This window comes from Mercenaria mercenaria, chromosome 12 (assembly GCF_021730395.1).
Source record: "Mercenaria mercenaria strain notata chromosome 12, MADL_Memer_1, whole genome shotgun sequence".
Classification (NCBI taxonomy): Eukaryota; Metazoa; Mollusca; class Bivalvia; order Venerida; family Veneridae; genus Mercenaria; species Mercenaria mercenaria.
The window spans coordinates 67247855-67274041 of NC_069372.1; the positions used below are offsets into that span (position 1 = coordinate 67247855).

General features: G+C 36.1%; 2 protein-coding genes across 6 annotated transcripts in view; one reads left to right on the forward strand and one right to left on the reverse strand.

The window, feature by feature from the left end:
* The window catches only part of LOC123534939 (uncharacterized), a 28201-nt gene extending 21235 nt beyond the window's left edge, over positions 1-6966 (reverse strand). For 2 of the 4 annotated variants that reach the window (XM_053520268.1, XM_053520265.1), the window contains exon 1: positions 6897-6959. The gene's annotated coding sequence lies outside the window, so the exon portion shown is untranslated. Of the gene's footprint in view, positions 1-6846 lie in introns of all 4 variants that reach the window. The other 2 variants (XM_053520266.1, XM_053520267.1) reach the window with 2 other exon arrangements.
* Positions 6967-7132: 166 nt separating this feature from the next.
* LOC123534170 (leukocyte receptor cluster member 1 homolog) lies at positions 7133-25045 on the forward strand. Of its 2 annotated transcripts, none has more exons than XM_053520270.1 (8): positions 7133-7277; positions 10689-10788; positions 12751-12856; positions 14332-14417; positions 15687-15804; positions 16883-16937; positions 18122-18221; positions 24669-25045. In XM_053520270.1, the coding sequence occupies exons 1-8, from the start codon at positions 7255-7257 to the stop codon at positions 24957-24959; spliced, it is 879 nt and encodes a 292-aa protein (XP_053376245.1). In that variant the 5' UTR covers positions 7133-7254; the 3' UTR covers positions 24960-25045. The 2 variants fall into 2 exon arrangements, with proteins under 2 accessions (XP_053376245.1, XP_045172215.2); XM_045316280.2 differs by having other exon boundaries at positions 7134-7277; positions 14320-14417.
* Positions 25046-26187: the final 1142 nt, after the last annotated feature.

The window sequence follows — 26187 nt, forward strand, 5'->3', positions numbered from 1 at the left end:
GCTCGACTATTTCGATGCTGGATAGTGAAACTAGGCATATTTGATAAAGCTGGAGGTGTCACTGGAGTGTTTAATGACTCCAATGTGGATGAAGATATTGGATAATAGCTTGAGTCTGTGTCAAAAGTATTAAGTAATAAGAAAGATAAGGATCAAGTGTATCAAAACATTAAAAAGTATAATTCTAAGCAAAAAAGGGGCATCATTCATGAAATATTGGTGCAAGATTGGTGCACCCTGTGTCATGTTGAATCAAATCCATTTTATAATAACTGAGATATAGTAAAAATGCATCAAAATTAACCTTTAATTCTAAGTAAAAGGGGGCATAATTCATGAAAAATTGGTGCCAGAGTTATGGACCTTGTGTCATATGATGTGGGTGATAAAGGTGGAACTATTTTAAGTTTGAATCAAATCCATTCAATAACAACTCAGATACAGTGAAAGTGCATCAAAACTTTAACCTGAAATTATAAGTAAAAAGGGGGGATAATTCATGAAATACTGGTGCAAGAGTTATGATCCTTGTGTCATATGATGTGAGTAATGATGTTGAACAACTAGATATTTTAAGTTTGAATCAAATCCATTTAGTAATAACTGAGATAAAGTGAAAGTGCACCAAAACTTTAAGCTGAAATTCTAAGTAAAAAGGGGGATAATTCATGAAATAATGGTGCCAGACTTATGGACCTTGTGCCATATGATGTGGATGATGATGTGGAACAACTATTTTAAGTTTTAAGTAAATCCATCAAGTAATAAAAATAAAGCGAAAGTGCAGCAAAACTTTAACCAAAGTGCGGAAGCAGAAGGACGCCGACGCCAGGACAAGTATGATAGCTCTCCATACTTCGTATAGTCTCCATACTTCGTATAGTCAAGCTGAAAATTATTTCATTTTTGTTGCCAGACCTCTTACATACAGCGTCAGTCATATGCTGTCCCTAAACATGCTATAATTTGGCCTATCACACCCCTAGACATCTCCAAAGAAATATACTAAGCTCTCAGTCTCATAACCAGTCAGGGGTGTAACTGTTTTAAGTTATGTAACCTATTTCAGTTACTTTTTCAAGCATTTTATAACCTGTATTAGTTATAAAATATAGTTAACTCAGGTAAGTTATTAAAAAAAAGTCTTTTTGCTGTTCTCACAAAGTGACCTTTATAGTGAAATTAGTAGCAAACTGTGGTTAATCAAATTCTCTTTTAGTCTGATCATGACCTGATAAGCATAATGGAATGTTAAGAGTTTTATAGCTTTAAAACTCTTGCGTAAAACTTTATCAGCCTTGCGTAAAAATTTTTACTGCATAGCTGGAAAGATAAAAGATCAAGGATTCAGGAAATAATTGTATTAGTCACATTCAAAATAAGGAATTGGCACAGGAGGGCTTTTTAATATTTTATGATAACTGAAACAAGTTATGAAAGAATAAGCAATAACTCAAATGGGTTATAAACTGTGATATCTTGAAACAGTTACACCCCTGACTGATAACTAAACTTTACTTGCATGCCACTTGCAGCAGTGCGTACGTGGAATACCGGTCGTTCCACCCCCTGGATGTTTCACCCCTAGTTGTTTTCACCTCCCAAAACCCTAATTGTTTCACCCCCATGTGAATATGAAAAGTATGATTGACTTAAAAATGATGAATTATGCATGCAAATGACCTACAAAGTGAACCATACGATAAGTCGAGTTGATTGTGTAGAACGCTCTATTGAAGAGCAATCATTATTTATGAAACAATTAGCATACCATAGTGTTGATCTTGAGGCTAGATCAAGGAGGAATAACCTAATATTTTACGGTTTAGCAGACACAAGGGATGAAAATACATATGACCTGCTAAGATGTTTTTTGAATGACTATTTAGATCTAGAGCTTGATGATATGTGTGTACATCGGGTCCATCGCCTAGGATCTATTGTTAAAGCAAGAAGTTACAGCCAGACTCCACGGAGACCTATTATTGTGGCATTCAGGGACTACGGCGACACAGAAACTATTATGCAAAAGGCTTATAAATTGTTTGGCACTCGATACGGAATTGATCGTGATTATCCGATCGAAATTTCACAAGCGAGAAAAAGACTCTGGGAATACCAAAAATCAAATGCATCGCCTCGCGATAAAGTACAAATTCTGTATCCGGCAAAGTTACTGATTAACGGTAAAGTTGTCGCGGATGAATTTCCAGAATGGCATGAAATATTAAATATGAACAGACTCGAGAAATTCAAACGCGCAACACAAATCCCAAAAAGCGTGTATTCGGTGTCTACCGACATTGACATTTCAAAATCGCCTGAAGAAATGCCTAACTCTAGTTCAGGTATAAACAATAACAAACACACGTGTTGGCCAACCAATCCGCCGATTTCGAGCGAGCATATTTCCAATGAGGACTTCCCATCTTTCCCCGCGCGCAACAGTTCGGCAAACGTTAGGATTGTAGACAACCTGAATATCGCTCAACAGGTGAGCCAGGTCAAAAGGTCAACTGTTAACCCCACAAATGCAGACGAAATTTCTCGACAGGTAAATCAGCCAGGTGTAACGGTAGCGAATGGACACTAGGACGACGGGGAGAGACGATCTTTAGCATTTGCATTGCTTAATATACAGTGCTTAATCTCAAAAAACATAAATAAACTGGAACATGGTGAATTAATAGATCTATTTAAAAACAACGACTTTATTTTCTTATGTGAAACTTGGTCTGACGATTTAATGGACATGTCTTATTCTGGTTTCAAATTATACAGCATTCATAGACATTTAAAAACGTTAAATACAAAGAGAAACTCAGGCGGAATATGTTGTTATATAAAAGACATGTATACAAAATTTGTTACTGTATACAAGAGTGAAAGTGATGATATCCTCTGGTTAATTTTTTCTAAAGAATTGTTATGTACACAAACTGATTTATATGTATGCTTGTGTTATGTTGTTCCGGAAGGTAGTAGCCGGGAAAATGTCATAGAAATAAATGTATATGAGCGAATTTTAGCAGATATGGTGAAAAGTTCTAACGAAACTGAAGGTGCTTGCACATTTCTTTTGTTAGGTGATTTAAACAGCAGAGTAGGTAGTTTAAACGATTTTGTTGAAAATGATGATTTTGATCAAAATGTATATATTCTTCCAGACGATTATATTTGTGATAAAAATGATTATCCCCGAATAACTCAAGATAAATGTATAAATAGAAATGGTAGGATCCTTATAGATTTTTGTAAAGAAAGTGGTTTGCGAATTATGAATGGCCGGGTAGGCAATGACGCTGCCGTCGGCGATTATACATATGTCGGGCGTAACGGTCGCAGTGTCGTGGATTACGTCATTTGTAGTCAGACAATTATGGACAAAGTTGAATCATTTAAAGTACATGAACCAAATATACTGTCGGATCATTGCGCAATAACATTTAGTTTAAGTATTTTTGGATCGATAGAAGAAACTCCGGGGGCAGAAAATTCTGATAGGATTAAATTTACGTACAGGTGGGATGGTAGTAAAGTAAATGAGTATAAGAATAAATTAAATGCAAATAAATTTAAATCATCAATTGATGTGTTAACTGGTGGTATGAATAATACGAACAATACATCAGATATTGACAGTAATATATTACAGTTTTCTAATATTATGGACGACGTTTGTTCACCATTATTTAGAAAAGAAACTAAAAATAATATACAGAAATCATCAGATAATTCCAATTATGTAGAACATAAACCCTGGTTTGACGACGAGTGTGCATTAAAGAGAGGACGGTTCTATTTTGATTTGAATAAGTTTAGATTAAATAAAACAGAGAGTAATCGAGTAAATCTTATTAAATCTAGATCAGAATATAAAAAAGTCATCAGACAGAAAAAATTTAATGATCGTAAACAAAATACAAGTAAACTCATAGAAGCTAGAGTATCAAATGCAAAGTCATATTGGAAACTGTTAAAAGAGTGTACAAAAAGTGTTTCAAAACCAAACATTAGTATGGACAATTTTGCTGTATATTTTAAGTCAATTAATAATCCCGAAGATCATTTTTTCCAGGCAGATGAAGATATTTTGTACTTCAACGAGCGCTTTCTAGATGGGGAAATGCAGGTTATGTTCGCGGAGCTAGATTCGGAAATCACTATGTATGAAATACGCAAAGCTATCAAACAATTACGCCCAAATACAAGTGGAGGCCCGGACTTATTTCTGAATGAATTTTTCATACATGGGGCGGATGCTTTAATACATTATTTTCATAAATTATTTAATTCCTGTTTGAACATTGGTTATTTTCCAGAAAAATGGTCTGAAGGGTTTATAATTCCAATTCCAAAAGGGGGTGACGAAAATGATCCTGCAAATTACAGAGGCATTACACTACTTAGCACTTTAGGAAAATTATTCACACGTATTTTAAATGAAAGGTTGAATTGCTGGGCTGAGAAATATTTTGTTTATATTGAGGCTCAAGCTGGTTTTCGAAAAGGGATGGGCACGATTGATAATATATTTATACTAAATTCTTTAATAAGTCTATGTATTAATAAGGGAGATAAACTTTTTTGCGCTTTTGTAGACTTCCAGAAGGCATTTGATTTTGTTGTAAGGGATATCTTATGGTATAAACTAATTAAATACGGTGTGAGGGGAAATATATTGAAGGTTATAAAATCCATGTACAACAACGTTAAGTCAAAGGTCAAGAGTTTTGACTCATTAAGCGAAAGTTTTGTATGTACATTAGGGGTCAGACAGGGTGAGAGCCTGTCCCCTTTCCTGTTTAGCATGTACCTTAATGATATTGAGGAAGTATTTTTATTAAAAGGCATTGAAGGCATTGACATCGGAACTATAAAGATTTGTTTACTTCTATACGCAGATGATATTGTTCTATTTTCCAAAAGCGCGGAAGGGTTACAAAAGTCTTTAGATGTTTTAGCTGAGTATTGTGATAGATGGAAGTTAACAGTGAATGCAAAGAAAACAAAAATCATGGTTTTTAGAAAAGGGGGTAGACTTAGCAGAAATATTAGATTTATATACAAATATAAAGAATTGGAAATTGTAAGCAAATTTAAGTATTTAGGAGTGTTATTTAGCTCATACGGGTCATTTAATGAGACAGATAAGATGCTAGCAGGCCAAGCACTAAAAGCCATTTTTAAAATGAATAAATACTTATATAAATTTACAGACTTACAACCTAAGCATACTCTTGATCGTTTTGACAAACTCATATTACCAATACTTAATTATGCTTCTGAAGTATGGGGATTCAACAAAGGGTCACAAGTTGAACGTATACACTTAGGTTTTTGTAAAAGGTTACTTGGTGTTAAAGTCACAACCCAGAACTCTTTCATTTATGGAGATACGGGTAGAATGAATCTACAAAATGGCAGAAATTTAAACATTATAAAATACTGGTTGAAAATCTGTAACTCTAATGAAGACAAATATATTAAACAGGTCTATAATTGTTTAAAAAGTTATGTCGAGTTAAATCCAGAGAAAATAAATTGGGTTTCACAGGTTAAACATATCTTATCAAGGTTAGGTTATTATGATGTCTGGCTTTCACAGGGAGTAGGGGATGTCAATATATTTCTGCGTCAGTTGAAACAACGTATTAAGGACATATACGTACAAGACTTAAGAACAAGTCTACTTGAATCGAGTAGAGCTATATTTTATAGAAATAAATTTGACTTCAAATTTAATGAATATCTGAATATTGTAACTATAAAAAAATTTCGGTTTGCACTGTCTAGATTAAGACTAGCCTCTCATAGACTTGCAGTGGAAACAGGCAGATGGAGAAAACCAGAAAGTATCCCTTATGACGACCGTAAATGTACAAGGTGTAATGCACTCGAGGACGAATATCATTTCGTTATAGAATGCCAGGATTTCTTAAGCCTCCGAAAACAGTATATTAGAAATTATTTCTGGCGCCATCCTAGCTTTTTTTAAGTTTTTACAATTACTTAAAAGTGATAATATCACTATTGTACGTAATTTATCCACTTGTATATACAAAGCTTTTGAAGTAAGAAATAATACAAATAGGGTCTAAAGGTATGTAGACGTACACTTGTGATATACGTATAGCTGTCGTCTTAATTTTCAGCTTTCTATTTTTGTACAATATAAATGCATATTAACACTAACCTATGTTAAAACAACTATTCCAAACACTATTTGATCTAATACATGCTGTCTCTCCCATTTAACAATTTATTTAGACAGTGAAACTTGTATCAAATTTGTACTTTTTGTCATCTTGCCATACCATGTTTTTAGATTATGAATTGTATATGATGCTATGCTCATGAATCTTGTCAGGTTTATTGCATAATAAAACTATTCTATTCTAAAGTTAAAGTTTCAGTTTAAATTATCTAAAAAGAGGTTTAATCCTAAAAAGAATGGCTATAAACTGCAATTATGATATATATAATAATATTAGTTGATGTATGGTGAATAAGCCTTTGTAGATAATACAGCAACTTTTTGTTGTTGTTGTTTTTAATGTGTCAATGTAGCTATTCTGTTAAATCATAAATTTAAATATTTTGTGTTTTCAAAACACTAATAATTAAAATCCGCAACTGTGACACCTATTTAATCACTATCAATAATCAGGGGGTGAAACATCTAGGTGTGAAACAACCAGGAGGTGAAAAGTCTAGGGGATAAACGTCTAGGAGGTGAAACGTCTTGTGGACTGGACTTCTGACACTGCTTTGACTCGAGTTTGAGTTTCACGATTGCAGCTTTTTCACTTGCAAAAACATAATATGACAATTCTATATTATTACCTGATACTAGTGATAGTTGTTTACTATATATAATAAGATATAGAAAATACTTGAAATGTTGACAAATGTCAGTTTGTTTTTGTTCTAAATCACGTGTCCTTCCGGGTTTTTCCGGGATTCCAATTATTTTAGGCAAGGGATAATATTTTAAAAACCCGCATGGACGTGTTAAAGTAGATACAACAAGCAGGAATGAGAGTAAACTTAAATGAATGAACTCATAACATGCTTAGGCCCAGTGAGATTCCTACCAGTGTCTAACGTACGTGGTATTCCGATAAATTTAATCAACTACACTAGGTACCAAGTAGGGGCCTACTACCAACTCGATTTTGCATATTTTTACTTTATTTATCCTGTACCTACACCGGAAGTGAAATAACGATAATTTTGTTTTTTAACAAAATAATGAATATTCTTCCACAGAAGAGGTAAATAAGCAAAACAGACTGACTACTATCATAGAAGTTTTTCTTTCTTTCTGTGAACGAACAGAAATTATTGCCTACAAGTCGCTTTATTTATATTCAACTCGTCCCCTAATTAACTCGTACCCAATTGTGGTCAATTCAGCATTAGTTGTAGAAAATTTTGTCCTTCAGCCACTTCATTACATAATTGTTTTAATGAGGTTAATATGATATTATGACAGGTCAGAAAGTCAAAGATCAGTCAAAATAATTCAGGGGTCAGATTGTTTTATATTTGTGACGGCAATCTTATTTACTGACAAAACTTTGAACGACCGAAATAATGGTGAATGATCAAAATCAATGTCACACAGTCATGTAAAGTTATTGATTTTATCGCTTGCACATATTGCTGTGTAGACGCGATAAACGTTAATTGTGTACAGTACTAGCCTTACTCATCTGGCTTATCGGGATGACTTATTGTAGATCTGATATTTTTTAGTTGTCAGCCCCTCTTAAAGCCCCAACTTTTACTACCCTGGCAGTAAGTTTTGTAGGAGGAGCCTATCAAATAACAACGCTACTCTAGGCTGTCTGTTAGCTAAAAATAGCTCACTTTATATGATTCACAGGCAGATGTAAACAATGGTCAGTTGAAGAAGAAATTTGAACTAGTTTGCATGTTTTGATGGTAAACAATTATTATTATCCATATTGTGCATCCATATCAGTATCAATCCTATGAAAAATTGAGTCAAGACTAGCATTCCTGATTTTTAATCTTGTTTATGTAAATTTAACAATGAAACTCAAAATCAAACATTCATTTAACTAATATTATCATTGCTGGCTGGTCCATTAATTGAGATAACCTAGCAATAAATGTAGAAATAATAAACTTTAAAGCCTTTTAAATCTTTTTTTCTATGGCAGAGGGTTCTTTCACACATCTGGGATGCAGAACAATACACACAAATTAGCAAGTGCTGCTGTGATAAGGACTAATAAAAATGATAAGCTATTTGAAATTATATTTATCACTGTATGTCTGTAATTAGTAGTTCCCTATTTCTTTAAAACATTTTTATGATATGACATATAAAAATATAACTGTAGAAATGACTATGATATTCTATTTGGTTTAAAAATTCAAAATTACTTTCTGGAGAAGTTTTGCAATGCACTCTAGCTTGGTGTTAATTCCATTGATACGAAGCCTTCTGACGATCAGGTTTGTTGATAAAATTAACCACGTGGGAATTGTTTACATTCTCTGTTCCTCTAGGGTTCATGACCTCATTAGCTCCTCCCGGCAAATTCAAATGTTTGGCAGTTAGGTTTAAATAATTTTTTGAAACTATACTTCAACAATTTTTGTTTTAAAAAATAAAAACACCAATTGATAAAGAATATTTCAATGTGTATTTATGCAATTTTTCATAACTTTTTATTCAGTGGTTTATTTAAAATTTTGAAAAAGGGCTCTCTGATGTGAAACATGCATAATTTATATAAAAACCTGCCCCGGCACCATCTTGTGGCTTTTATATGGCAGTTGGGGGTTTAAGTCTTACCCGTATCTGCATTTTAGTGTAAGGAAAACAAAGACATAAAAAAAAGAAAAAAAAAAGACATAATATATTGGTCAGACTTACTTGCCTTAATAAATTAAACATTAATTAACGATATCACTGAAATTTCCGATAGCGCAGTACATATCCATGATAAGCGTCCGGCTTCCTATGTTATATATAGAGAAAATGTGCCAAAGTCAGAGTGATTTTTCACGACTTCAAAATTTTGTAGCTTTTGTTATAAAAATACTGAAGCTGTCTTAATAATTTAAACTGTTCTGAAAAGCTCTTTTGAAGCCCTTTTCAATGGTGCCATTCTCTTTTTTATTCAATATATTTCAAAAATCAGTGTGGGGTTGCTAATCTGTCACCAGTGACTGGGAAAGAATTTTTGTCCATGGGACAATGGCCCCTCGTACACAATAAATTATGTGACATTTAAAAATTTTATGTGACATACAGAAATTTCTATGGGACATTTGCGACTTGTGTACTAGGAATTGGCACTGTAGCAGGCCTCGATCTTGATGGTAGCCCGGTAGCCAGAGGCTACCAGTTTTTCAGACGGACTACCGAAATTCCCAAGATGGGTAGTCCATCAGGCTACTAAGTTTTCAAACATGTTAATAATAGAAGCGTGAAATTTCACCGATTTATCTGATGTTTCCTTTTAAATGACGATATTTTCGGTCCACATAACACTGGTCGGCCATTGTTGTTGTTGTTCTACCTGCAGCTGTTGCTTCCCCTTACGATTCTAGCAGCAATTTCACGGTACGGAACGGGTTGGTAGAGCAATTATCGCAGTCCTGATAGACGCTTGCATTTTAGCGCACACCTAAAACGAGTTTGTTTACATCACGAAGGTAACAACTCTGGCGAATGCGAAAGCAAACAAGCTGTTATATATGCAGTCATGTGGCAATATATAAATATTAATATAAATATTGTAAAAATAAGCTAGTAAAAAGATGTGAATTAATATATTTTTCTCTTTTCCAAAACGGGACTACCAGAAACCTGGTCGGGCTACTTGATTTCACAAGTTGGAAGCCCTACTAGCTACCAGCAAAAGTAGGTTAAGATCGAGGCCTGTGTAGTATGTATATATTTCAGATTAAAGAAGCTCTTAATTAAATACAAGTATAGCAACTAAAACTGCAACAGCTTCACAGCTTTATTAATGTCAATAAAGTTCAAAAACTTTACAAATTGATAAAATGTGTAACAATCGCCTTAATATCCATAAATCATTAGGAAGAATACATTTGTAAGATCCTAATTTGATTGATAAACTTCTGCCTTTCAACATTTTATACCATCAATGATGCGCTTGTCTTTCATAACTGATATTTATTCATAAAATGTAAATCATCATTACACAAAAACTATATGCAGACAATTTGTAATTTTGGTCAGGTTTGGAAATTACTTAATAACTTTTACATTTGAATGAGGAATTGAATCCCCTTTTGATACATGTAAGTTTTATTTGAATTTATCTCATATTGGCAACAAAAACAGCATTTAAACCCAAATCGGCAGCGATGACAATTTCATCAGAAATTTCCTCCACTGTGCATGGTCTTTTGAGTGTTTGATGCAAGTGGAGATATTGCCCATAAAAAATAAATCAATATTTTTTAGGTTTGTGTCAGATTAGTTGGACTAAGATCATAGTATACCCGAGACTGAAAATTACACAACCAGGCCATCATGGTGTGTATGTTTTTTATAAGCACAAATTTCTTTAAAAAGTAGTTCAAATGTTTCTAATAGAATTATGTCTACAATGAAATAATCTGTTGTTTCTTTTGTTTAGTCATGTAAAATAATGTATTCTTATATTTTTCAGCTGGCATGTTCGCACAAGGAAGAACATTGAGAGAGTAAGAAGAGATGAAGCAAAAGCTGCTGAGGAGGAAAAGGAAAAACAAAGACGGATAGCCCTTGCTGTATGTTTACTTTACTTTGACTTTGTTCTGATTATTTTTGTTTTTTGAACGACCATACATGTGCGTGGAATGTCGTTCCAACTAAACTAATTTTGTTCCATATGACTGAGTTAAGTTTTTCCTGCATATCAATGTCCATAGTATCGATTATTTGACAGCTTAAAGCAACACCTCCACCCCCAGCCTTTGATGCATTAACCACCGCAACAGCATTGAATAATTTATTTCTGCAATTTTTTCACTTTCAAACATACCAGAATAAAGGTATAACAATTAAGTAACTAGGGTATGCAGGTACAAGTTTTTTTGTACATTGTTTTTATTCATTCATTCATTCATTCATTCATTCATACTAAAAACTTGTACAACTCTTTCTGGGATATTGTTTTAATATCTTTTTATGCCCCCAAAGGGAGGCATATTAGTTTTCAACTGTCCGTCCGTTCGTTCGTTAGTAGTTCGTTCGTTAGTCACAACGTTAACTTTTTGCATGAAGGCACTTTACTCGCAACCACTACACCCAGGACCTTCAAACTTCACGTGCTGATAGTACTTATTGAGTATACCACCCATACTGACTTTGGGCTCACCAGGTCAAAGGTCAAGGTCACAGGGGCCAATGTTAACTTTTTGCATGAAGGCACTTTAATCGCAAACCATTGCACCCTGGACCTTCAAACTTCACTTGCTGATAGTACTTATTGAGTACACTACCCCTAATGACTTTGGGGTCACCAGGTCAAAGGTCAAGGTCACAGGGGCCAACGTTAACTTTTTGCATGAAGGCACTTTACTCGCGAACCACTGCACCCAGGACCTTCAAACTTCACGTGCTGATAGTACTTATTGAGTACACCAACCCTACTGACTTTGGGGTCACCAGGTCAAAGGTCAAGGTCACAGGGGCCAACGTTAACTTTTTGCATGAAGGCACTTTACTCGCGAACCATTGCACCCAGGACCTTCAAACTTCACTTGCTGATAGTACTTATTGAGTACACCACCCCTACTGACTTTGGGGTCACCAGGTCAAAGGTCAAGGTCACAGGGGCCAACGTTAACTTTTTGCATGAAGGCACTTTACTTGCGAACCACTGCACCCAGGACCTTCAAACTTCACTTGCTGATAGTACTTATTGAGTACACCACTCCTACTACTTTGGGGTCACCAGGTCAAAGGTCAAGGTCACAGGGGCCAACATTAACTTTTTGCATGAAGGCACTTTACTCGCGAACCACTCCACCCAGGACCTTCAAACTTTACATGCTGATAGTACTTTATGAGTACACCAACCCTACTGACTTTGGGGTCACCAGGTCAAAGGTCAAGGTCACAGGGGCCAATGTTAACTTTTTGCATGAAGGCACTTTACATGTGAACCACTTCACCCAGGACCTTCAAAGTTTCACATGCTGATAGTACTTATTGAGTACACCACCCCTACTGACATTGGGGTCACCAGGTCAAAGGTCAAGGTGCTGCAGGGGCATTTGTCACCATTAGTGACAGCTCTTGTTAATGTCTGTTGTTTTTAATATAGAATCAACATGTTCTTTAACTGCAGAATACCTTTATGCTAGGAATGTCGTGCAAATACTGTATTGTATCAGCTAATGTGTGTATTCACTGAAGAAGTTTTACTGTATGAAACAGAGCCGGTGTGTCTTGACGCATCAGATCAGACTTGTAGGATTCTGTTCCCAGATCGAAAGGAAAAATGTTCCTTGTTATTCATAAGTAAAGTATAAAGAATTCATGTATAAAGGTGATTAAAGTCATATGCTGTCCATCTCTGTTTCATGTCTGACAGAAGGGAAGATGACATTTGCCTGCAAGGAACAAGTGAGTGGTGGTATGATATTTTGAAATCATGTTATATTGACTGACCACAATAGACAGCTAAAATATTGTAAGAATTATATTAAAATTTGTATCTGTATGATACTGTAACTTATATTTAGGAACAAGAAGCGAGAACAGATTTACTGAGAAAAAGAGCAAAGACTAGACATGGTGAAGACCAAATAGAACATTCTACTGATAAATTACCTAGAATCGATGACACAGGTAAAACCATACTTCTTAATTTATGGGTCAGTATGTAAAACATTACAATGTTATTGAGAAGCAATGAGGTTTGTACCTTGCGATTCAGTAAGCTGTTATTGTTACCATACATCTTTATAAGCTGAGGATTCTAATTGTAAAAAAAGTATGCCAGGGTCATTGTATTTCAGAGTGTACATGTTAAACTAAGATTTGCATTATCATCATACCCCCAGATGTACTGTATTGGTGTCATGCATGTCAGTCGATACATAATTCTTTTCCGGAGACATATCTCTAAAACAGTTTGATGGATTTTCAAATAACTGCAGGTAACTGTTCGCCATGATAATACAACAAAAATCAGGTGTCAGTCACTCAGATCATTACATCCAAGGACAATGTCGTACTTGGAGGTCAAATGTCAAATAGCTTAACTTTGTGTCTACATCATATCTTCTGGAAGGATTTTCATAAAACTGGCATCAATGCATTACCTCATCAAAGGATGTACAGTGCACACAACACAGATTATTAGGTCAGTGGTCAAGGTCACACTTGGAGGTCAAAGTTCAAATCGTTTTTTATGACTGGCTACATAAAAATGTTTGCAATGAAAATTCGAAGAGAATCATACATGACCTAGGTGACCAGGTCCAAGGTCAAGGTCATGCTTAGAGGCCAAATGCCAAATAGTGTTTTAGTGTCTGCATCTTATCTTATATACCACTGGAAGGATTTACATAATACTAGCTTCATTTCCTGACCTTATCAAGATGATATGCAGACACTAGGTCCACAGTCAAGGCCACACTTTGATATCCATCACCTTTAGTGATAGCTCTAGTTTGATACACTTCCATTTGTAGGTCTTAAAAAAATAAAAGATTGTTTATGCCCCTGCCATGATAATAGCAAAGACGTAGAAATATATCAGCAATGTTATCCCTGTCTATTAAAGTGTGTGTGTTTGTTTGTCTGGGAAATCATGTCTGGCCAAGGACTGTGTCATGCAGATTGGGATTTAAATCATCACAAATGTCCAGACTTTTTCATATAATCAGTTTGTTTCAAATGAAGTTTTACAAGTTGAATTAAGGAACAGTTAGTTCCAAGTATAGTTGTGCATATGTTACAGGTTATATGATTGCAGCTTTTTCACTGAGTTAAGGCCTTTTGATTATTATGTATTGAGTCTATTTAGAGACTCTTGTAAATGCTTCAACTCCTAAACTTCCAGTGCAGTCACAAGAGTTATTGGTACTATTATTTGTGGAGTTATGGTCTCTTAAAGGTAATTTTTGATTAAAATTTGTCTATTACTTCTTGTATACAGTACTGTTAGTGGAATTTGAATGAAACTTGATCGGAATGATCAGTAGCAAAAAAAAACACACCATCTACTCAAAGCTGAGTTATTCTGTTTAAATATATACATATTGTGTTTCAAAGATAAATCACATATATTTATGTATTTGTTGCAGATGTTCCATCAGCTTCTCAGACTGTTGAACAAGGCACATCAAAATCTGAAGTCCAATATACAGGCCATATTAATTTCTTCAAAGATGTGGAAGAAGGGGTAAGCATTTTGCTAGTTGGAATATATCACATACAGATTATACAGATTATAATAACCTGTCACTAGTTGTAGATACAGATGTGGGCAGAGAGTAACTGTTTGCCTCTGCCTTCTTACCACCAAAACAGTTACCATAGAAATCACCGGAAATCTGATGTGCAAGAATAAGGTAGTTGAGTATATTTGTATGAAATGTTTTTTTTTAGCCAGACATAATTGAAAGTATGAACCTTGATCAGTTTTCATAATGAAAGCCTGTAGAAAGATCACTTCAACTGCTGTCACATTTTCAGGTACGGAAATGAACTGAACTATGTATTATTTACATAAGGATTACACTTTATTCTCTGCATGTTTTATGTTTCCATATGATATACCATGGCTCTATTCTTGATTACCTTGATAAAGCATAAAAATAAGCAGGTCTGTAACTCATAGTAATTGCAATACTAGTAGATAGTTATTTTGTAAACTGAGACAAAGAAAGAAAAATCAGCTTGCTTCAACTTAATAGTATAGTCCCCTACTGGTGTTTCACTAGAGGGGACTTCCCAACTCCAAAGTGGGATCTCTTGTCTTGTGATTACTGTAAAAATACAACATATTTTTTCATGAAACTTGGTACAATTTTTGCACATAGAAAGATGACATTTTGAGGAATATGCATATCCTTTTATTCTGTTGCTTAAAAGTTATGATTGCTTTGGCAATAAAAAGTTTTAAAAAATGACAAAATAAGTGGCATAATGGGATCCTGTGATAAAATTTGTAAGAGTTTTATTTTATGAAATTTGATAAATAGGTAGAAGGCAGTATGGAGAACATGCACATAATTTTATTTTCTCCAGTTGTCTGTCAATTTATCCATTTGTCTGCCCTTCTGTCAGTCACAGATTGTGGACTCTGTCATAGCTATAAAAGTATGATTTTTTTCATGACACTTTGTACATAGATAGAATGCAGTATGTAGAATTTACAGATCTTTTGTCCCGTTTTCTGTCAGTTCATCCATCGGTCTGTCCATCCATAAGTCACAAAAATAGGTCCTTTCAGTGTTAACCTTTCAAGTACAAGAAACATTTTTATGAAACCTTACTTACAGACGGTACGTTATTTGGAGAATATGCAGGTTCTTTAAGTTTCAGTGTAAAAGAATATGCTTCCTATGGAAGCTGCTCTGACAAATCTTCTGGTAAGGGACTTTTATTGCTTGGCAGTAGTCTTATTTAAAATAATTTATTGAACTTGAAGTTATATCAACTCCATTAGGAAGTAAAGCAGGGGAAAAATGCAGAACATGAAGAAGAAAAGAAAGCAGAGAAGGAAAAATGGGAGAAAGATATTGGTCTGTTGACATACCTTGGACAGAGTGCAGTGGAATCTAAAGGTATATTAATATCTGGACATATTTCCACGGCAAAGAGATTTTTTTTATTGACTGGATATGGGGAAAATATTTGGTAGGGGGAGACATAATATTGTTTTTGGCCTGTACATCCGTCCTTCTGTCCGTTCGTTCATCAAACTTCATTTCCCATCAATAACTGAAGAACCATTTGACCTAAAACCTTCAAACATCATGGGGTGACAGGGCTTATGGAGTGGATGACCCCTATTGTTTTTTTGGGGTCACTCCATCAAAAGTCATGTTCACAGGGGCCTGAAAGTGCAAAAGTTTTAACCATTTCTGATCAATAACTTGAGAACCACTTGACCCAAAACGTTGAAACTTAATAGGATGATTGGATATACTGAGAAGTTGACCCCTATGGATTTTGGAGTCACTCAAGCACTCCATCAAAGGTCAAGGTCACAGGGGCCAGAATCCGTCACACTTCGTTTACAGTCAGTAAAAGTATCAAAAGTGCAACATAACAGTAATATTTCAATCAAATTTCAGGACATAATAGTGTACACTTACTGAGTAGCTTGCAAGTAAAATGTCATTACTATTTGCCCGCAACTATTGACTAGCAAGCCTTTCCTTGAGTAGAATTTCATAATTTTGTTCTTCAAGTTTTTACATAAGCCCAGCAAAATTAAGTGCTGAACTATAAACCAGCCAGTATCACAAACTATGGACGCGATTTATATAAGGAGTCACAGCATTTCTTGAAAAACCAAGTTATTGATTTTGTCCTCTGAATGAAGGCATGAATTGATGGGTTACGTTTTTAATTTGTGTAGAACACAGATATAGATAATTTCATAAAGTTACTTTTTGTCTGTATTGGGCAGCAAGATGTAGATCGTATTCAAGACCTGTACTGTTAACTGTCAAATCAACAGTTGCCAGGTTATTCACTAGCTTGTAGACTGCTCTATCATACAGGTAATTTATATTTCACTGTACAAAGAACATATATTGTTGGCAGGTTTATAAGTTATATCTGGTCAAAACAGTATAACCCTTTATGTGTATATATATTTGCAATTAATTCATGTTTTATACGTATTAATTTCAGAGAAAGCACCTTGGTATTTATCGGGGAGAAAGAGAGAGAAGGAACCTTTAGACCCGTAAGTACTACAGTATGATAGTTGTATGGTCAGATGATATGAGTCATCAAAGGACAAACTACTACTGCAGAACAGCCACATAACTTAGTAAAGATTGTTAACCTTAACTGTAAACTACTCCTCCTCAGTCAGGGGATGGAATTTAGTCAAATCAGCTGGAAGCATCCTTTAGTAGTAGTGATTCACGGCTATACAAATGATGGCCTTAAGTCACTGTGATGTAATAAGGCCTTTTGCAAGCAACAACATTTTTTACCCTGAACTCCCGATGAAAGCAGACAGAGTTTTTGCAGGGAGAAGTCTCTATAGACATGGGAATTCAAAATAATACAACTATTAAAATGCTCTTTTTGTACTGTGGCTTAAGTGTTAATACATGTGTATAGTGAATCTACCACTTCACAATTTGTGGATAAGGAAATATTGTCCAAACAACGAGGTTCTGCAATGTTTTTTGGACATCTCTCAAAATGGGGATGATGTTTCCTTATTACTGTAGTTAACTGCTTGGTAGATTTATTTTGTCACCATTTATTAAACTAATTACCCAACTACAAGTCTGTTACAGTGACATCATATAACAATGACGTCATCAAGTGTAATCATTTGATTTGTCAAATACTATTACTTTCTGAAACTGTGTGTGATACATTTTAGTTAACTTTAGCATAGATAAGGTTTAAATATGCAGCCAAGCTATAAAGACATATTAAAGTATTGCAGTCAATGACCTTTGTGAGTTTACCTTATCTCACACTGGTATTTCTCTCGGAGTACTTGAAAAGGCCATATTTGATAAAAAGGCTATATAGCCAGGTACTCTTGGAAGGGCGTCCATCGTCTGGTAATTTCTTTTTGACAAATAGGCTCTGGTACATTGGACAGTGTTATTAAAAATTCACATCCTTTAATGACCATCAGGCTTGGTACCATTTCTGTATTGGCAAAGTTTTTAATATTGTTAATATTTTGTTGTCTGTATACCCATTTATATGATATTTGTCTATATTACTGGAAGAATTACTGAACTTCATAAAGATATTTGCTTCAAATTACCTACAAGAAAATTAAGTTGATAACTTTATCATGTTTATGTTTACAGCTGATTTTTGTATGCAAAAGCATCATTTACATATTGCATTTTATACTTGAAGATAACTAGTTAAATGAATTTTCAATTTCAGTGTTGAAAAAGACAGAAAGTTGAAAGCAAGTTTGGACCCGTTGAATCAGATGAAATCCTATGTACACAAGACCAAACACAAACATAAACATGAAGATAAGGTACCAAACAGATGTACATTTTGGAAGCAGCATTCTGCTTCCTTTCTCATTTTTATGCCCCCCCCCGCCCCCCCCCCACCCCGCTTTCGAAGAGGGTGGGGTATATTGTTTGCAAATGTTGGTTGGTCAGAATGTCGGTTGGTCGGTCCATAGACCATTCAGTTTCCGGATGATAACTCAAGAATGCTTGGGCCTAGGATCATGAAAGTTGATATGGAGGTTGGTCATAACCACAGCAGATGACCCCTATTGATTTTGAGGTCGGTAGGTCTAAGGTCAAGGTAACAGTGACCCAGAACAGTTTAACCATTTAGGAACGATAACTTGAGAATGCTTAGGCCTAGGATCACGAAACTTGATAGGGAAGTTGATCATGACCAGCAAATGACCCCTATTTATTTTGAGTTCAGTAGGTCAAAGGTCAATGTCACAGTGACATGAATCAAACTGTTTCCGGATGATAACTTGAGAACCCTGGGCCCTAGGATCATGAAAGTTGATAGGAAGGTTGTTCATGACTAGCAGATGACCCCAATTCATTTTGAGGCCAATAAGTCAAAGGTCAAGGTCACACTGACACAGAACAGTAAAATCGTTTCTGGACGATAACTTGAGAACCCTTGGGCCTAGGATTATAAAACTTATAGGGAGGTTGATCATGACCAGCAGTTGACCATTATCGATTTTGAGGCCATTAGGTCTGAAGTCGAGGTCACAGTGCCCCAGAACAGTTAAACCGTTTCCGGACGATGTCTTGAGAATGCTTGGGCTTAGGATCAAGAAACTTGATAGGGTGGTTGATGATGACCATTAGATGATCCCTGTTGATTTTGAGGTCAGTAGATCAAAGGTCCAGGTCAGAGTGACCCAGAACAATTAAACCATTTCTGGACAATAACTTAAGAACACTTGGGCCTAGGGCCAAGAAACTTAATAGGGAGGTTGATCATGACCTGCAGATGGCCTTTATTGATTTTGAGTTCAGTAGGTCAAAGTTCAAGGTCAAATTGACCCAGAAAAGTAGAACTTGTTTTGCCAAATAACAAGAGAATGCTTTGGGCTAAAATCACATTTGATATGGAGTTTACTTATGACAGGTAAATGACCCACAATTATTGATTTGAGGACAGTATGTCAGTAGTCCAGTGCACATTGACCAAATAGTTTCTGTTTCTTGTACAATTACTGAATGCATCAAGGGGGCATTTCTTGTTCAACAAGCACTTGTTGTAGTCAGTATTGCCTCCCCTTAACGATTCTTAGGGCTGGAAAATATCATTGTGAAGTGTTTGAATTCATGAATGAAATTAACCATCTATATTCTTGTTATGCCCCACTTCGAAGAAGGAGGGGTATATTGTTTAGCAGATGTCGGTCGGTCGGAATGTAGACCAATCCGTTTCGGGATGATAACTCAAGAATGCTTGGGCCTAGGATCATGAAAGTTGATAGGGAGGTTGGTCATCACCAGCAGATGACCCCTATTGATTTAGAGGTCTGTATGTCAAAGGTCAAGGTCACAGTGACCCTGAATAGTAAAACGGTTTCCGGATGATAACTCAAGAACACTTGGGCCTAGGATCATGAAAGTTGATAGGGAGGTTGGTAATGACCAGCAGATGACCCCTATTGATTTTGAGGTCAGTATGTCAAAGGTCAAGGTCACAGTGACCAGGAACAGTAAAATGGTTTCCAGGCAATAACTCAAGAACGCTTGGATCTAGTGTCAGGAAAATTGATAGTTAGGTTGGCCATGACCAGCAGAAGACCCCCATTGATTTTGAGGTCATTAGGTCAAAGGTCAAGGTCACATTGGCCAGGAACAGTTAAATGGTTTCTGATCTTCTTGTCCAAAACCATAGGGCCTAGGGCTTTGATATCTGGTATGTAGCAAAATCTAGTGGTCCTCTACTAAGATTGTTCAAATTATTTCCCTGGGGTCAAATACGGCCCCACCCCAGGGGTCACATGGTTTATATAGACTTACATAGGAAAAAACTTTGGAAAACCTCTTGTCCAAAACCACAGGGCCTAGGGCTTTGATATTTTGTATATGACATCATCTAGTGGTCCTCTACTAAGATTGTTCAAATTATTCCCCAAGGGTCAAATATGGCTCCGCCCTGGGGGGGTCACATGGTTTACATAGACTTATATAGGGAAAAACTTTGAAAATCTTCTTGTCCAAACCACAAAGACTATGGCTTTGATATTTTGTAATGTAGCATCATTTAGTGGTTCTCTACCAAGTTTGTTCAAATTATCCCTCTAGGGTCAAATATGGCCCCAGCCCAGGGGTCATATGGTTCATATAGACTTATATAGGGAAAAACTTAGAATCTTCATGTTCATAACTTACGTCATTCAAATTTGGACCACATGTATAGTTTTGAATGGCAAGATGAACCTTGAGTTGACCTTGATCTTGATCTAGTGACTTACTTTCACATTTTTGTAGCCTTCAAATTTCGACCACATGCATAGGTTTGTGTACCGAAAAAAACTTTGACCTTGTTTTTGACCTAGTACAAGCTTCAAATTTGGACCAGATGCATAGTTTTTTGTTCAAAAATAAAATTTGACCTTGATTTTGACCTAGTGACCTACTTTAACATTTCTCAAGCTACAGTCTTCAAATTTGAACCACAAGCATAGTTTTGTGTACTGAAATGAACTTTGATCTTGAGATTGACCTAGTGACCTACTTTCACATTTCTGAAGGTACAGGCTACAGATTTGGACCACTTGCATAGTTTTGTGTTTTGAAATAAAATTTGACCTTGATTTTGACCTAGTGACCTACTTTAACATTTCTCAAGCTACAGCCTTCAAATTTGAACCACATGCATAGTTTTGTGTACCAAAATGAACTTTGATCTTGACATTGACCTAGTGACCTACTTTCACATTTCTCAAGCTACAGGCTTCAAATTTGGACCGCATGCATAATTATTTTTGTGTTCTGAATTGAAATTTGACATTGATTTTTACCTATTACCTACTTTCACATTTCTCAAGCTACAGCCTCCAAATTTGAAGCACATGCATAGTTCTGTCTACCAAAATGAACTTTGACCTTGAAATTGATTTAGTTACCTGCTTTCACATTTCTCAAGCCACAGCTTTCAAATTTGGACCACATACACATTGTTTTGTACCAAAATGAAATTTGACTTTGATTTTGACCTTGAGCTAGTCTTGAAATTTGGAACATTCAAAAATGGCTCAGTGGATGGCGCCAAGATCACTCTGTAATCTCTTGTTAGGTTAATAGGTTAAAGGTCAAGGTCAGATTAAACCAGAATGGTAGAACTTTTGTTTACAGTGAGCATATAATTTCTGTTCCTTGTGCAATTACTGAATGCATCAAGGGGGGCATTTCGTGTTCGACGAGCTCTTGTTACAAATAGTATAGTACAGCTTCTAAATCTTATTGTACCCCCCAACAACAAAGTTGTAACGGGGGGGGGGGGGGGGGGGGGGGTATACTGGTTTCAGGTTGTCAGTCTGTCTGTCCGTCTGTCCATAGACGCAATCTTGTGCGCACCATCTCTCCCTTATTCCCTTGACAGAATTTAATGAAACTTCACACAAGTGATCAGTACCAACAGTAGTTGTGCATGGGGCATGTTAGGTTCTTTTAGAAAAAATTTTTGCAGAGTTATGGGACTTCGTTTTTTTGTTACTATACTATATACATAGACACAATCTTGTGCGCACCATCTCTCCTCATCCCCTTGACACAATTTAATGAAACTTCACACAAGTGATCAGTACCAACAGTAGTTGTGCATGGGGCATGTTAGGTTCTTTTAGAAAAAAAATTTGCAGAGTTATGGGACTTTGTTTTTTTGTTACTATACTATACACATAGACACAATCTTGTGCGAACCATCTCTCCTCATCCCCTTAACACAATTTAATGAAACTTCACAAAAATGATCAGTAACAACAGTAGTTGTGCATGGGGCATGTTAGGTTCTTTCAGAAAAAAAATTTGCAGGGTTATGGGACCTTGTTCTTTTGTTACTATACTATATACATAGACACAATCTTGTGCGCACCATCTCTCCTCATCCCCTTGACACAATTTAATGAAACTTCACACAAGTGATCAGTAACAACAGTAGTTGTGCATGGGTCATGTTAGGTTCTTTCAGCGACAAAAATTGCAGAGTTATGGGACTTTGTTTCTTGTTAACATACTATGTACATACAGTCTGCATATGCAATCTTGTGCGTGCCTAATCTGCCAAACCCGTACACACAATTAAATGAAACTTCACACAAGTGATCAGTACCAACCCTAGTTGTGCATGGGCATGTTACATTCTTTTAGATAGATATTCTGCATAGTTATGGGACTTTGTTTTTATGCCCCCGAAGGGAGGCATATAGTTTTTGAACCGTCTGTCTGTCTGTCAGTCTGTCTGTCTGTCCACAATTTTCGTGTCCGGTCCATATCTTTGTCATCGATGGATGGATTTTCAAATAACTTGGCATGAATGTGTACCACAGTAAGACGACGTGCAGTGCGCAAGACCCAGGTCCGTAGCTCAAAGGTCAAGGTCACACTTAGACGTTAAAGGATAGTGCATTGATGGGCGTGTCCGGTCCATATCTTTGTCATCGATGGATGGATTTTCAAATAACTTGGCATGAATGTGTACCACAGTAAGACAACGTGCAGTGCGCAAGACCCAGGTTCGTAGCTCAAAGGTCAAGGTCACACTTAGACGTTAAAGGATAGTGCATTGATGGGCGTGTCCGGTCCATATCTTTGTCATCAACGGATTGATTTTCAAATAACTTGGCATGAATGTGTACCACAGTAAGACGACGTGCAGTGCGCAAGACCCAGGTCCGTAGCTCAAAGGTCAAGGTCACACTTAGACGTTAAAGGATAGTGCATTGATGGGCGTGTCCGGTCCATATCTTTGTCATCGATGGATGGATTTTCAAATAACTTGGCATGAATGTGTACCACAGTAAGACGACGTGCAGTGCGCAAGACCCAGGTCCGTAGCTCAAAGGTCAAGGTCACACTTAGACGTTAAAGATCATTTTTCATGATAATGCATTGATGGGCATGTCCGGTCCTTATCTTTGTCATTCATGCATGGATTTTAAAATAACTATGCATGAATGTGTGACACAGTAAGACGATGTGTCGCGCGCAAGACCCAGCTCCGTAGGTCAAAGGTCCTAAACTCTAACATTGGCCATAACTATTCATTCAAAGTGCCATCGGGGGCATGTGTCATCCTACGGAGACAGCTCTTGTTTGTTACTATACTGTATACATACAGTCTATATACATACAGTCCACATAATTATGCAATCTTGTGTGCGTCAAATTGCAATGTACTGTGTCAGTGCATGCAGGGGGTACATTCATCACATTTAGTGATAGCTCTAATTATTTCAGTTTTCATAGCTGTTCAGTTCCTTAGACCATGTTACATTTCTAATAAAAAGTAAACGTTTTTGAATTTTGACTAGAGATGGTATTCATTTGAACATATATGCTAATTTCTGACCAAAGTATCTTTAAATGACAAACAAAAGCAGAAATACCTTTTATTTAAAATATAGATAAACTTTGTTAAATGTTTAGACTGTTGCCACGTGCCAGCCCATTTTTCAAACAAACATTTATTTTTAGACTGTGTGAGAGTCTGATTTAGTTTAAAAAATGATACAAATATGCTTGATAAAACTTATTTTAAATTGTAAGTCAAATTTTGAAAAATGCAACTGTTCGTAGATAAAATCTCTGTAAACATCACTGTCAATTACAAGTCATTTGAATGAATGGACATGTCATGTTTAAAGAAGATGTGATCTTTCAGTGCTTTGCAGTTTTTGCTAACTTAAATAATTTTTTCCTGATTTTTGCTCCTTCAAATTTACACACATACATGTATAGCCATCAGAGGAAAATAACAGTAACAGAGTGCATTTCTGTGGCCAACAGTTTTGTTCAGAATTCATAATTTTCAGATTTCACATTTATCAGAGCTTGTTGTGTTGAAATGATTTATTTACATGTATAGGTCATATGACGACATTCCAGCTTTGACAGTGGAGGAAGACCCGAGGTGCCCCTCCATGCATTATTTCATCATGAGCGGGCACCTGGGTAGAACCACCAACCTTCTGTAAGCCAGCTGGATGGCTTCCTCACATAATGAATTCAACGCCCCGAGTGAGGCTCGAACCCACATGAGGGGCAAGTGATTTGAAGTTGGCAACCTTAACCACTCCGCCACGGAATTATGGCCCTTGAAACTTGTTTTTGATGATTAAAGCACTAAAAGTCTCATAACGCAGTTGAGGTCTTGGTGCATGGTTGACTCATATACATGTAATACTATTCAGATGATTAGGCAGTTGTAGGAGACATGTGCTTTTCTCAAAAGTAGCTCTGTTTGTATTTTGTTTCAGGAAAGGCACCATAAACATAAACACAAGAAGAAGAGTAAAGAAAAAGATTCCAAAAAAACAGAGAAACATGTCTCGGCAACAAAAACTATAGAACAGTTAAGGGCAGAAAGGTTAAATAGAGAACGACAGGAGAGACAAAAAGCTCTGGACCTTATATCTGGAGGTCAGGGTCAGAAGACAAAGGTTACAGAAGAAACAGTGAATGAGAGAGATAGAGGGTATAATTCTATGTTTAATCCGGATCTTGCTAGAAAACCCAAACACAGACATTCTTATGAAAGGCGCTACTGATCTGCCATCATTGTAATATACCAAGTCTTTCGTGTTTTGTTCATTTATTATGTCATTTTGTGAAATAGAAAATAACTGAAAAATAATTTGTAACTATTGTGTCTCCCCCGCACCCCCACCTGCCACCCCCAGTTATTCTTAGCTCACCTGTACTTTTTTCAGGGTGAGGTATTAATAAAGGCTGATGATTTTGCATCCATGGTTTATCATCCTGCATCAACATTTTTAGCTCACCTGAGCACAATACTCAGCGTGAGCTTTTGTTATCACTCATTGTATGTTGTCTGTCATATGTCCATCGATCTACTCCTTTATTCAAACAACACCTCATCATAAATCATTTGGTGGAAGTTGAAGAAACTTGGCTTGGTTGTTCTTTGGATTGTCCTCTACCAGGGTTGTTCAAATAATTCCATTCCATGCAGAATTCTGGTTGCCATGGCAACCAAAAGGAAAATAATTAAAAAGTATTGCAAAACTGCAAGGTCCAGAGCTTAGATATTGTGTGTAGCATTGCCTGATGGTCTTCTACTGAATTTGTTCAAATGATGCCACTTGGATCAATGTTGGTCTCAGTTCAAGGTACAATTCTTTTACATAGCTTTTTACTAGAAAAAATAAAAAGTCTTCTTGTCTAAATTCTCAAGGCCTAAATCTTAGATATTTGGCATGTCTAAAATTGTAATGCCCTGAGCATTATATCTGGCATGTAGCATTGTGTGGTGGTCCTGTACCAGATTTGTTCAAATCGTGCCCCTAGGGTCAAAATTAACCCAAATCATTTTGTCTAAAACCTATTGCCCTTCCAGGTCTTTTCCTGTCCTAAAGCTGGATACATACGGTCTTTTGCAGTCATTAAAGCTGGATACATAGGGTCTTTTGCAGTCATAAAAGCTGGATACATAGGGTCTTTTGCAGTCATTAAAGCTGGATACATAGGGTCTTTTGCAGCCATTAAAGCTGGATACATATGGTCTTTTGCAGTCATTTAAGCTGGATACATAGGGTCTTTTGCAGTCATTAAAGCTGGATACATAGGGTCTTTTGCAGTCATTTAAGCTGGATACATACGATCTTTTGCAGTCGTTAAAACTGGATACATAGGGTCTTTTGCAGTCATTTAAGCTTGATACATACGCTCCTTTGCAGTCATTAAAGCTGGATACATAGGGTCTTTTGCAGTCATTAAAGCTGGATCCATAGGGTCTTTTGCAATCATTTAAGCTGG

Excerpts from the sequence above, each read along its gene's own strand:
- LOC123534170 (XM_045316280.2), top strand. The coding sequence starts at position 7,255 with ATGAATATTCTTCCACAGAAGAG. Across the intron at positions 14,418-15,686 it reads TCAAAGATGTGGAAGAAGGG|GAAGTAAAGCAGGGGAAAAA; the intron begins GTAAGCATTTTG and ends CAACTCCATTAG. Across the intron at positions 15,805-16,882 it reads GAGTGCAGTGGAATCTAAAG|AGAAAGCACCTTGGTATTTA; the intron begins GTATATTAATAT and ends TATTAATTTCAG.